This window comes from Felis catus, chromosome B2 (assembly GCF_018350175.1).
Source record: "Felis catus isolate Fca126 chromosome B2, F.catus_Fca126_mat1.0, whole genome shotgun sequence".
Taxonomy (NCBI): Eukaryota; Metazoa; Chordata; class Mammalia; order Carnivora; family Felidae; genus Felis; species Felis catus.
The window spans coordinates 151628582-151641840 of NC_058372.1; the positions used below are offsets into that span (position 1 = coordinate 151628582).

General features: G+C 58.2%; 1 protein-coding gene across 1 annotated transcript; it reads right to left on the minus strand.

The window, feature by feature from the left end:
- Positions 1 to 694: 694 nt before the first annotated feature.
- On the minus strand, positions 695 to 10070 carry DLL1 (delta like canonical Notch ligand 1). Its single transcript, XM_023254631.2, has 11 exons — positions 9106 to 10070; positions 8600 to 8896; positions 7839 to 7899; positions 7341 to 7598; positions 5444 to 5504; positions 4790 to 4920; positions 4497 to 4666; positions 4167 to 4383; positions 1812 to 2616; positions 1495 to 1612; positions 695 to 1385 (listed from the first exon to the last, which is right to left on the minus strand). Exons 1-11 carry the CDS (start codon positions 9157 to 9159, stop codon positions 1380 to 1382), a joined length of 2178 nt encoding a protein of 725 aa, XP_023110399.1. The 5' UTR covers positions 9160 to 10070; the 3' UTR covers positions 695 to 1379.
- Between the last annotated feature and the right edge of the window lie 3189 nt (positions 10071 to 13259).

Below are 13259 nucleotides of genomic sequence, written 5' to 3' on the forward strand. Positions count from 1 at the left end.
AATTATTACATAAATTAACAAATAAACTGGGGTACGGAGCCCGACTGCCAGATTTGAACATTAACTCTGCCACTGACTGACCCTGAGCGAGAAGCTTCATCTCCCCAAACCTCAGCTTCCTCTCCTGTAGAAGGAGTAATGCCAGCACCAGGAGTAACCAGCCCAGCCAGGCACAGCGGTTTCCCCGGGGCCGGTAGTCAACGCTCAATAAAAAACATTTTTATCTTACCGCTCTCTGTCCCCCCACAACTGTTGAGTTAGAAGGCAACGAACTCTCTCGAATTGACTGGAAATAACCCATAAACAAATGGATGAATAGTATTATCCTAAGACAAAAAGCCTTTGCCATGGCAATACAAAAGTGTCTCATGGGTATTTGATCCCAAATGAGGCTCTGTTCCAGCCCCTGAATAACAAGGCTCAGAAAGGTGGCCAGCTCTGAGGGTCCTCGGACCCGTCAGCACGATGCGGAGTTGCATGTGCCTGTGATACCCCCGGCGAGCCCAGGGGCTGCTCAGGAGCCGGCCAGCCTCCCTCAGCCCCTCCCGGAGACGCCCTGGCGATAACTGTGCAGGCTTCTCTGAGGCAGACAGAAGCCACTGAAACCAGGCAAAGACATTGAAAATCGACAATCAGAAGCCGTTTCTGTCTAGAGGGAGCGAGCACAGGGCGTGGTGAGGAAGCACACCTCTAGTCGTCGTTCATAATATTTATTTTGGAAAAATATTTTAAAAAGGATTTTCTTCATTAACAAAACAGTAAAAAACTCAAATAACATTTGCACAATATTCCATAAATACATTTATATACAAAAAAATATAGTCACATAGACCCGAAGTGCCTTTGTACATATTTACCAAAGATTTAAATTATAAAAAATGAACATCACAAAATACTCAAGCTTTACAGATATCATGAAAAATATTTTTACAAGTCCAAAAAAATAACACACATTTTTTTTCCACCTAGAAAAAACACATTTTAGTATCAAAAAGGACGATAAAGGCAGTGTTTGTGATTCTAATTCAAGAAAAGACCGGCTCATGAGAACCCAAAATATACACTTCAGGCAGTGCATGCTTCTCACGTAGTAATTAAGTCCATTCATTTAAATATATATTTTTTAAAAGCCAACTGTCCATAGTGCAATGGGAACGTCCTAGAAGGCAGTGCAACAGGCCCCTTGGCCGCCGCCGAGCTGCAGCCACGCCGCGTCCCCAGCTGGCCTCGGAAGGGAGAGCCGGCTGGGTCCGGATCGGTTCCTCAGCAGCAGTCCGTGGGTCTCCCTTTCCTCTTTCAAGCAGCATCCACTGGGGCATATATCCTTGGAATTTTATTTATTTTAAGAGAAACGGGAACTTTGCCGTATCACTTCCATTTCACACCTGGTGGGCCCACAGGACAGGATGGGAAGTTAGTTCCAGACAGAGGTCAGCACCCTCTGACTTCTCCCCCCGCTTCCGCCCCGAGACCAGGCCCGGGCTGCGCACTGACCTCGGTCGCTATGACGCACTCGTCTTTCTCCTCCGATATGACGTACACTGACTGGTACTTTGTGTCTTTTGAAGTAGAATACACGGAGTCTGGTCTTTTCCTTTCAGGTGCTTCTCCACTGAGGGGAAAATAAAAGAACCACAAGAAACACGTGAGAACAGGAAAAACTGACCAGCGCCGGCCCAGAGTGCAGCACCCCCTTGGGGGGTAAAGCTCAGGGGTAGAGCGTCTGACTGCAGAGTGCAGCACCCCCTCGCATCGGGGCGCCCTCCCAGGCCGGCCTTCCCGCGTGTCCCCTCCCAGCCCGCAGCACGCACCCCCTGAGTGTCGGGGTGCTCTTCTCCTCCCCTGCAGAGCCCTGGGGCTGGCCCTTGGCGTCACGCTTGCCATGGGGGTCCCTGACGGCGGCCGCGGCGTCGCCCTTGAGGTCCTGCACTAGGTTATAATCCACAGCAGGGTAGCGGGCCTTGAGACCGTTCTTATCAGCCCCGTGGTCCCCGTGGAAGTCAACCTTCTTGTTGGTGTTCTTGATCTGCGTGGCCCCGATGACGCTGACGCAGATGTCCTTCTCGCGCTGGCAGTTGGCCAGGTTGTTCATCGTCTCCGCCTCCCCACGGCAGGGCTCGGCAGGGGGCCGGTCCTTCTGCAGCCTGAGCCGCACGCAGACCACGGCGGCGGCACAGCCCAGCAGCAGCATGAGGACAAGCACCACGCCGGCACAGACGGCCACCCAGGGGAAGGGCCCGGCCTGGCCCTCCACGTACTTCTCGGTGAGGTCCACCACCACCGCCGGGCCCGGGGGCGGCTCAGGCAGCAAGAACTGGCAGTTGGGGCCCCCGTAGCCCCGGGCGCACTCACACAGGTAACGCCGGTCCCTCTCGTGGCAGGTGGCCCCGTTGTGGCAGGGCGCGTGCTCACACCTGCTGACAGGGGCACTGCAGTTCCTGCCTGTGTAACCTGGGGGACAGGTGCAGGAGTACTCGTTCACGCCGTCCCGGCAGGTGCCCCCGTTGGCACACGGGGAGGAGGCACAATCATCCACGTTGTCTTCGCAGCGCCTCCCGGAGAAGCCAGCCTGGCAGCGGCACAGGTAAGCATCACCAAGGTCCACACACTGTGCACCTGGAACACAGGACACATTCTGACGCCTTGCCACGTGTCAGTCCTGCAAGGTACACCAGGGATGCGAGACAGACGAGGCAGCCGTGGCCTAGACACAAACATCAGGGGAGGGGTCTGGTCCAGCTCTAGCTCAGTAAACTGCAAACAATACAGCTAATATCTCTTTTCTTTAAGTATTTTTTTAGCGTTTGTTTATTTTTGAAAGAGACAGAGTGCAAGCAGAGGAGGGGCAGAAAGAGAGAGAGGGAGACACAGAATCCGAATCAGAAGCAGGCTCCAGGCTCTGAGCTGCCAGCACAGAGCCGGACACGGGGCTTGAACTCGTGAACTGTGAGATCATGACCTGAACCGAAGTCGGACGCTCCACCGACTGAGCCCTCCAGGCGCCCCAAGTTTATTTAAATTTAAAGAGAGAGAGAGAGAGAGAGACAGAGAGAGAGACAGAGAGAGAGAGAGAGAGAGAGAGCGCGAGCGCAGGGGAGGGGCAGAGAGAAAGAGGGAGACACAGAATCCGAAGTGGGCTCCAGGTTCTGAGCTCCCAGCACAGAGCTCGACGCGGGGCTCAAACTCACGGGCCTTGAGATCATGCCCTGAGCAGAAGTCGGACGCTGACTGGGCACCCCCGCAGCTAACCCTCCCAGCAGCTCCGCTCCCACCGGGGCAGTACACGGCGCTTTGGCTACAGCGTTGCATTCACTTTCACGACATCCCACAAAAGACCCGGTTTGCAGATGAGGAAACTGAGGCTTAATGAGGCTGATGTGCTTGCCTGCAGTTCCACAGTCAGTGAAAAGAGCAGGGTTGACAACAGAAAGGAAGAGGAAGAAAGGAGGGAGTGGAAGAGGTCGCTGTCCTTCGAGAGCCAATCTGTTAAACCTCCTGCTATTCTGCCTCTAAAATAAAGCAGCCAACCTTTCTGTTGCTTCAGTGGGTAGAAACAAACAGGAGGCAGAGCCTGAGCCCACAGGACCGCCACGCCCTCTGTACGGCACGTGGACAGCAGAAGGACAGGGATTTCCTCTCTGTCAATCATCGTGGCTAATGGCGAAGCTCACAGAAGGCCTGGCATGTCTGGCCCCAGCTTCTCTCCTCTACCCACTCACAGGGGAGCAGGGGGCCCGTCAACAGACCACACTTCTGCACAGACACACCAGACGGTTATGTTTGGGTGACAGAGCTGAGCCGGGCTTCCCTCCAAAAACAGTCGCTGGGCTGCCATTGGAGCGCAATCTACTGAATCATGGCCCCGACTCAGACACCTGTGGTGCGATATGACCTTGAGAAGTCATCCCACCTCTCTGCCTCAGGCTCCCCCTGTAGGACGTGAGAATCCACACTCCTGCCTGCCTTTCTTGCTCCTTGAGCATTTCCAGGCTCGGGGATAACACTTCTGTGAAGAGTTTTTGTTCAGTTGAAAGGGCTCCATAACCTCGGGGTAGCTTGCAAAGTGACGTGTTTGGTTGGAAACGAAACGCGTGTGCTCTCTAATGTATTCTCATCAGTGCTGACCACCTGACAAAGTCTCAGAGCGGCTGGGGCTGCCGTCCTACCATGAGAACAGGGTGAAGAGCTGCAGGAATCCACCTTCTTCTCACAGTTAAAGCCGGAGAAGCCCACGGGGCAGCGGCAGGTGTACCCTCCTTCGGGGTTGTCTGAGCACCGTCCCCCGTTGAAGCAGGGGCCGTCGGCACACGCCATGGCACTCAGCTCACAGATTCTGCCGTAGAAGCCGGGTGGGCACGTGCAAGAGTAGCCATTCTCAAGATCCTGCGTCGCAGAGAAGATAAAGCGCTGTCACAGGGTCGCTCCAAGAGACCCACGTGATGCGTATCAAACCAGCGCCCCCGTTCAACAGGAAATCCTGCTGGGGCTGGACTCACCGTGCAGCTGCCTCCATTCCTGCAGGGGCTGGCGCCACACTCGTCGATCTCCGTCTCACAGTTGGCCCCTGAGTACCCCGGCCGGCAAGAGCAGGTGTAACTTCCCTGGCCCGTGTTAGTGCAGGTGGCCCCGTTCCTGCAGGGCTTGTGGTGTGTGCAGTAGTTCAGGTCTGCGAGGGGCAGAGGCGGGAGAAGGAGGAGAGAGAAGCCCAGGGTCAGACTCAGGGAGACCACATCTTCCCCGTGACGAAGCCAGGGAAGCCCAGGGCTGCTGGATGGGGCTGGGGGCTCACCCTGGTTGCAGAAGAGGCCACCCCAGCCCTCCTGGCAGTTGCACTGCCAGGGCTGCTGGCAGGTGCCGTGGAGGCAGCCTGGGTACCGGATGCACTGGTCACAGTACCGGCTCTGCCAGCCCACTCTGCACCTAGGAAGAGAGCACGTGTCAGGCGGGCGCCGGCACCACCGGGCTCACGGTCACACACACGCCCGACCCACGAGAAACCACCTTCCAGCGACACCAACACGTCTGGCTCTCAAACGAGGCAGAACACCAGAGTCTCCTCGGGAGCCTGCAAACACGCCAGTGCCTCAGAGGATCTGATTTCTGGGAGTGAGGCTCGCTGGGACAGCATTTTTAGGGGCTCCCTAGGTGGTCCTAGGATGCCAAAAAGTTTGGGAATCCCTGAACTAAACCCATCTTCGATGTCAACTCCTCGCAGACAGCTATCCGTACGCTCCCATAACCACCCAGGGGCTTCCGTGACTGACAACCTGTGACTCTACGTGTTTCTGTATGTTTACTAAGTAGAAACACGAGAATAACGGCTCCAACCCCGACAGCCAGCTACTCTTACCTGAAGTTTTCAAACCATCACCCAGAGCTACTTTACAAATACACCAGGTACAAGGAGAAGCAGAGAAGGGAAAAACCCCTTTTGCAAACTTACTTGCACTCCCCTGGCTTGTCACAAAACCCATGCAGCTCGTCGCATCCTGGCAAGCAGATTGCTACAAGCAGAGAGAAGACACGGGGTCAAGCCCCACCCCAAGATTCTCCCCAACACAACCGGGGGCTGCTGCCACAATGCGGTTGGGACAAAACTTGCTCAGCTCAGTTGGCAGACCCAGCGGAGTTAATCTCCATCTGTGGAGTATCCACGGTCCTGCCTGGTAACTGTGGACTTCACTCCGCCCTGGGATGAGCATTCTTCTTAACACAGCGGCTCCAGGACAAAAGAGCGCGGAAACCCCCACCCCCACCCCATCCCCTTTTCTTCTGAGAGGGTCAGAAGTCCTTCCCCCGCCTCCTCCCCCACTTCCCAATTCTATGCACAAAGCTCCACCTCTTAATACCCAGAAAGTGTGTGTGTCGATAAGGGTGGACAGCTGGTATGCAGAGTACCAGGGCAAGACAGCTGCTCTATTGTCTCTGCTCTCCCAGCAGCTGCCCCAGTGCGACAATACCGCCTCCCCCGCCCCCCGCCCCCACCCGCACACACACCCCCGGCGTGTGTGTACACACACACACACACACGCACACACACACACAGACACGCGTGTGCGCGCGAGCCCTTTCCGCCAATGGGAGCTGGCGTGCGCTCCCGCCGCCTTTGCCCGGAGAGATCTAATCGATGGCACGCGCTAGCTGGGGGCGGGGAGAGGCTCCAGTGTTTGAATAAGAAGAAAAAAGTTTAAGTTTACGGCTCCCCCGCAGCGAAGAAGAGGAGGGAGGGGAGCGGACGGAAGGCAGCAGGCAGGCCAGAGGTCCCCGCGGGGGTGGGGGCTGATGTGGAGCTGGCTTCCTTCACAGAGTTATGAAACTCATCGACGAGCTGCTCCAAGTTTGTAAGACAACAGAGCCCGCTCAGGCCCGGGCGCAGCTCAAAACAATGACCTACCCTCACCCCCAGGCACGAATCAGAACTGAGAGACCTCCCTGGCAAGAGGTTCTGGGCCTAAGGACAAGGAGAGAGGTTCGCCTGCTCCAGGGCAGGAGAAGGAAAAGTCACCAGGGTTTCTGGGGAGTTCCAGGGCCCACCCAACCCCTAACAAGAGGGAAACCCAACCCCGGGGTGTGCAGACTGGCAGTGAGGCCTCCGCAAGCTGAAGAGAGGCCTACCAACCTGAAGCAGGCCCAGGAGCCAGCGGAAGCCTCGCAGGCCTCCGGCTCTCCACCAGAATCATGGGGCAGGCAGGGCCCGACGCCTTTTGGTGAAGGTATTTCTTCCCCAGGCAAGGTGTTTTGTGAGCGCAGTGTGCGCTCTGGCAGGCGGGCCCCTTCCCCTGTGGCTCTTGCCTACCCAGGCCTCAGCTGACACACACGGTCTCCTGTCCACAGACCCCTATGAGGGACTATGTCATTAACAACACACGTGCGTCACGCAGAGTATTTGCAAATACGCTCAGTCTGCGAAAAGGCCAAGCACACCAACTCTAGAAAGAAAACGAAGCATTTTTCCAATGAAACACTGTCCTGGCAAAGAGAACTGGTTTGGAGCATGCGCCTCCACATACAAACTCTCCTCTCTGTTCCTCCCTTCCTTCCTCCTCTCCCTCTCCCTCCGGCTCACTTCCTGACCCCTGGCCCTGTCTCCAAAATCCTCCCTGATTAAGAAAGGCAGCTTCCCATAGCGGAAGTTAAAACTTCTGAGTTGACCCCAATCCCGCTGCTGGCTAGCTGTGAGGTCTCGGCGAGTTTCTCCAGCTCTCTGGCCTCAGTTTCCCCACCAGGGCATCACTCCACTGCTGACATCTGAGGACCCCACTGGCTCACAGAATACTCCCACCTCCACTCCCTGGGAGCTCCGGCCTGGAAGTAGACCAAGGAGGGAAGCAGGAACTCACGTTCAGTGCAGTACTGGCCTTTCCAGCCAGGATCGCAGACTTTTTCCCCCCTCTCCCCGCAGGTGAAGTGGCCGAAGGCGTCGTCTCGGGGGCGACAGAAGACGGAGCAGCCGTCCCCATAGTAGTGCTCGTCACACACAAAGCGGTAGGAATACTTGAGGTCTGTTCGGCCGCTGCTGTGCAGGTCCTGAGACCACTCCTCGCCCACAGTCAGGTGCCTCTGCGTGGCCAGGCGGCTGATGAGTCTTTCTGGGTTTTCTGTGGGAAGACGGTGCTCCCGTTGGTTCTGACCAAGAACCCAGAGGCTTGGGGCACTGGGGGAGGTAGAACTGACGTGTGATGCAGGGGAGGAGGCCACAGGCCCTCCACCCAGAGCCTCCTGCAGGAGTTTGCAGAATGTAAGCACAGAAGCTGATTTCTGGTGGAGACAAGAGGTCAAGTACGTACTGACTGGGGAAGCTGTTGACTTGGTTTTGGAGTTTTTTGATTTGTTTTTACCTGTTGTGAGGTCATCAGGAGAATCTGTGTGAAGGGCTTCAATGATCAGCGAGAAGGTGCCCTGGGAGAAAGGGGGAGGAGACAGAAGATAAACTAGAAATGTTAAAAACCAAAACCCAAAGGGACACTCTCAGGTCACCCAAGTCCGGAACCGCCTGGGGTGCGGTGCAGATCTGTGTGCCCAGAGCAGGGTCTCCGGACATCTCTTGCCTGTTTTCACTTTCCTCAAGGAAATGGAAGAACTTTTTAAAGAGTGGTTTCCTGAGGTGTTTTTTCAGCCTGTTAGTACAGGATATCACGTTAAAAAAAAAAAAAAAAAAAAAAAAAAGGCTGCGAGCAGGCGGGGCTGCAAGGATTGTCATCAGTCACCGGGTGGGGGGGGGGGCTACACACAGGGGCCAGGGGCTGTCATGCTGCGAAGGCAGTTCAACCTGCCCATAGACAGGGCAACGAGAGAACTGTCCCCCGAGAAGGCGCTCGCTGGACCAGGGAGCTACGGGCAGAGGCCGGTTCCGAAACCTCCCAGACCCTCCGCCTCTCGGCCCCGCGGTAGCCCGGCTGTCACTCTGCCGCCTGAAGGGTCACTCGGGGCGTGGAGGCGATGCTCCGGGCCTGGCCCCTTCCGCCGCCACCCTGAGGACCGCGGCGCCCGCCCGCCTCCCCTCCCCGGCACCCCGCCGGTGCGCGCCCCCAGCGTGCCTGGCGCGGGGCTGACCCATCGAGGCCCCCGCCCCGCCCCGCCCCGCAGGTGCAGCGCTCACCGGCCAGGTAAAGCCGAAGGGGAAGCGGATGGGGTTGCTAAAGGCGGGGTCGGCGCCCGCGCCTTCGGGCAGGCTGAAGGAGTCCACGCCCAGCACCGGCGTGACGGCGCTGCCGTAGGTACAGGGTGGCTCAGGAGACACGCTGGCCTGATAGTGCTTGAGGCACACGCGGAAGAAGGTCCTGCAGGCGCACGGCGGCGGCCCCGCGCCCCCGCGGCAGCAGTTGCGGTTTCCCAGCAGCCCCTTCTTGTTGACGAACTCCTGAAGCTTCAGCTCGAACACCCCGGAGGTCCAGACCTGAGGGAGGGGGGGGGGGCGGGGGGCGGGGCTGAGGGCGCGGGGCCCTGCGCTCCGAGGCTAGCTTTCGGGTTCACCGCGGGCTCCGCCGGCCCGGCTCGCCACCCCCCTGCGCCCCCGGTGCCCTGCCTGACGCCTCGCGGCTCCCGGGTGCCCCATCGACACCCGCCCTGACAGCGGGGCCCTGGACACCCCAGCCGACAACTTACCTGGCACAGCAGGGCCGACACCACGGCGAGGGCCAGGGCGCACCGGCGGCCCATGGTGCACCGCTGGACGCGCTCGAGCTCCCCTGCGCCCCCGCCTTCGGGCCCTAGAACTGCGGGGGGTGCCCGAGGGTGGCCGTGGCCCCCAGGAGCGTGGACAGAGAAGCGCCGCCGCTCCGCCGCGGGCCGGGGTGATCAGGACTCCTTTCTTCCGGAGCCCGTGTCTCCTCTTTCGGGGGCTGCGGTCGTCCAGATCCGCCCTGCGCGGGTGACGGCGCTCTGGGGGTGCACGAGCAAAGGGCTGGCTCCGAGCCTGCTGATGGAGCCGCAACTTTCGGTTTTCCTCCTTTCTTCCAGTCCACCAGTAGGTAGGGGTCGTTGGCTTCCTGGTTTTGTCTCAAGCTTCTTCCCAGGAAAAAAAAAAGGGGGGGGGGAGGGGAGGAAGCGTCCAGATTTTCAGCTTAATTCCCAAAGAGCTTCCTCCGAGTCCGATTAGAGAGCCGAGGTCTGGAAATCCCACCGGCGAGGCGATAATCCCGGGCCCCGCGGAGCGCGCGCAGGGACCCCGGCGGCGGCGAGTGTGCGCGGCGCGCCCTGCGGCTCGGGCCCGTGTCACTCGGCGGCGGCGTGCGTGCCGGGAGCGTCCCGGACTCGTGTGTCCCGCGCCCCCGCGCAGACACGCGTCTCCCCGAAGGACCCAGCCGGTGCCATCCACATAAACAGCACGGGGTCCCGGCACAGGGCGGCGGGTGGCGAGCGGAGACGCCGCGCCACGGCTGCGCGTCCGGTGCGCGCTCGGCCCGGCCGCTCTCCGCGGGTGCGCGCCGAGGTCTGCGCTCGCCGGCGCCGGCCGCCCTTATATCCCGCCGGCCGCCCGCATGGCTAATGAGATGCAAATGAGCAGCCCCCCAATCTGGCGAGAGCTGTCACAAAGGAGCCACTTTTCCAAACCCTCCTCTCAATGGATCGCCAAATGGTCAGTGAGCTGTAAAATGTGCAACCTCCTCCCCGCCCCCACACCTCCCCGCCCCCGGCCCTCCCCTGCCCCCGCCCCCGCCCCCCGCCTTCCTCCGCACCACACAAAACGCGCTCATTTACATTCCTGCAAAATGTTCGCCGCGAGAATCCCCTGCGCTCGCGAGGCGGGGGCCCTGGCCGCGGCCCCTCGGCTCTGCCGCCGGCCGCAGGCTCGCGGAGCCCCGCGGGGACACGCGGGGACGCGCGGGGGCGGTGCCGAGCCTCCGGCCCCGCCGAGGGCCGCCCGCCTGGGGCCGCCGGACGCGGCCTGGGACACTCGCCCGGCCGACGCGGCGTCTGCGTGCCGTCTCCCCGCGCCGGCCGGGCCTCGGGGTCTGGGGGCGCGGGGGCCGCGAGCGTGGTCGGAAAGGGGCGGGCGCGCGCAGCGGGCGGGCGGCCGTGAGTTTCGGGAAGTTTGGGAAGGTCTGACATCGACGAGCCACCCGGCCGAGGACGGCGACGCTGCGTCCGGGAGTCCTCCGAAAGCAGGGCTGAGGCGAGCGCGGCGCCCCCGGGGACCCCGGAGTCCCCGCGCCAGCGGGAGGCCGCTGGTGGGGGCGGGGTCTGGGTAGCGCTATGCGCCTCCCCCCCCCCCCCCGCCAAGCTGGGAGATCCTGACGCCTCAAACTAGTACCCGCACCCCCGCCCCGCACACGCGCGCGCGCACACACACACACACACGCGCGCGCGCCCACGTCCTTCCCGGAGCGATTCGCGGCCACCGCCACCTTTCCTGGGTGTCCAGCCCCTCTCTCCTGGGTATTCCCCCCTCGGCCTCCCTCCGCTTGGTAAAAAGTGAGTTTGGTGTGTGTCGTTCGCGTGGCTGTCATTAAGGCAGTCTGTTATTGTGCGAGGCTGAATCAGTGGCTCTTTGTGCGCTCAGCTGTATGGTAATGCGGACCGCACCTGCTCCCCGCACAATGCCGAGAGAAAGAGCTCCCCTCCGCGCGCGCCGCGGCCTCTGCAACAATGTCCGGCACATGTTCTAAAGACCTTCCAGCCCGCCCCCCCCAACCCGAAATCTTTACACAACCATCACCTTATTAGGTTTTTACACGTCCATCAGACACTAGAACTTTTGTTTTCATTTTTTTTAAGGGAAATGAGTTTATTGGGAGGGCTGAGAACACACGTATCACACAATGAATTATCTAAATTGCTCTCATGCTTGTGTGCTCAATGCAGAATTAAGGTGGCGCATGGACCCCTACTCTGGCATCCAGCTTCATTAGGCACACTTCGGGGTCTTTTTCCCAACCCTGTCTGCTCCCCTCCCCCTCCCCCAGCACCTACGGCGGTGTCATCAGGGTGGAAGGTGTGAATGTGGGAGTAAATGTCACTCGGTGTGTGACACAGCCCCAGGGTGCCTGGCCACAAGGGCCTCGCCGCAGGTGTGCTATAGCCACCTTATTGGTGGGAACCGGCGCTGTCCTGGCAAAATGTGACCTTCATTGCAGCGGGTGTGGAGATCACAAAGTACTGTTTAATGAGCAGGAAGAGAGGAAATACCAAGTAAAACCACTGTAAACAGCAATCTAAAATCACTTGGGGACTCAACCATGGCCATCCTTCTGGACGTTAGGCAACCAGAACCTTGTTTCTTTGGCTCCCAAATACCCGTAAAGTTCCTGAATTGACAGATCTGTACACGTTAGGTTTTCCACTGCTGCCTGGTCAAAAAGCAAAGAATGAGTCGAAAGTAATGTGCATGTAAGGGTGAAGTGAGAAAGGCAGGCTTGGACCCCACCAGAACCCCCTACTGTTTGGTTCAGAACAAATGGAGACTTCAAAGATGCTACACCCCCGGGATGGTGGCAATCCCAGTGTGGCCACCCTTTGCAGACTTTGTAAGGACGTGCTACATCCCCACAGGGCCGGGTCAGCATGAATCCTAATTTAATCTTGCCACCTAGTGTCAGCATCCTTTTCTCACTACATCCATGTTTCCTCTGAAAGCTAGTTTCTGAGAACTTTGCTCTCTCTACAGCATAGAAGTTGGTGTGTGTGTGTGTGTGTGTGTGTGTGTGTGTGTGTGTGTATGGTGGGGGGAGCTGGGTGGGTGGGAGGGAGGTGAGAGGGTTCCAGGAGCAAGGGAGACACAAAGGAAGAAAGGAATGTGAGCTCTAAATCCTCTGTGCCTCTGAGTCTGAGAGTAGATTTCAGTAAGAAATGAAATTTCAGGAACCTTTTAATTAGAAAATGGAAGTGGGAAATAGTCTCGTCTGAATGCCTGTTTAGAAAACTGGAAATAAAAAGTTCCACGCGCAAGGGCTTAAACCTTGGGGGGAAAAGACTTGCCCCAAATCTTTAACAAACCCCCCTCAGTATCAAGTATTTGTTAAATTGACGTGGCACAGATTTCTCGATTACAGCGGCAAAGCGGAACTGAAAGGCATCGTAAAATCCATCAGAATCCTGCCCAAAGCGTTCATTCTTTTCCAACTTAATTTATGCCACGCGATTCTGTATTGGGGAAATCAAGCAGAAAGCCCTTTTCTTCTCCTTCCTCCTCCTCCTGTTCTTTCCTCTTCTTTTTTCTTCCTCTCCTCTCCTCTCTCCTTCTCCTTCCTCCTCCTCCCCTCCTTCTCCTCCTCCTCCCCCTTCTTCTTCTCCCCCCTCCCCCTTCTCCTTCTCCTCCTCCTCCTCCTCCTCCTCCTCCTCCTCCTCCTCCTCCTCCTTCTCTTTCCCTCTCCCCCCACCTCACGCTGGTCCCTCTCCCCCTCTCCCTTTCAAAGCTGAGCTAACGGGAGACTGTTTAACTTCTGTGTTTCTGTAGGGGCCTGTTGTAGTTTAACTCCTGCACACCAGTAGCTGAGATGAACAAAGGAGAGACTCGAGGTCCAACTATTCATCCTTTCTTTGCACTTTAATTTTCATTGATTGGGAAGACAAGGGGAGCCCTTAGGGATTCAGGCTGAAGGGGGGGACACGCCTTTAGACGCCATCAGCCCCCTAGCCAGCCATCTGCTCCGAACCAAATGGCGTTTTTCCACTCCTGACTGCGTGTCTCTATACTCCCGCAACGCACTCTGAACCCCCTAAATACAGGAGAAGGCTCCAGCTAGAGTATGTTAAATAGACTTGCCTCCACGCCGGCCCTAGTGGCCAGATCCCCTCCTCCCCGAACACTATAAATCCTC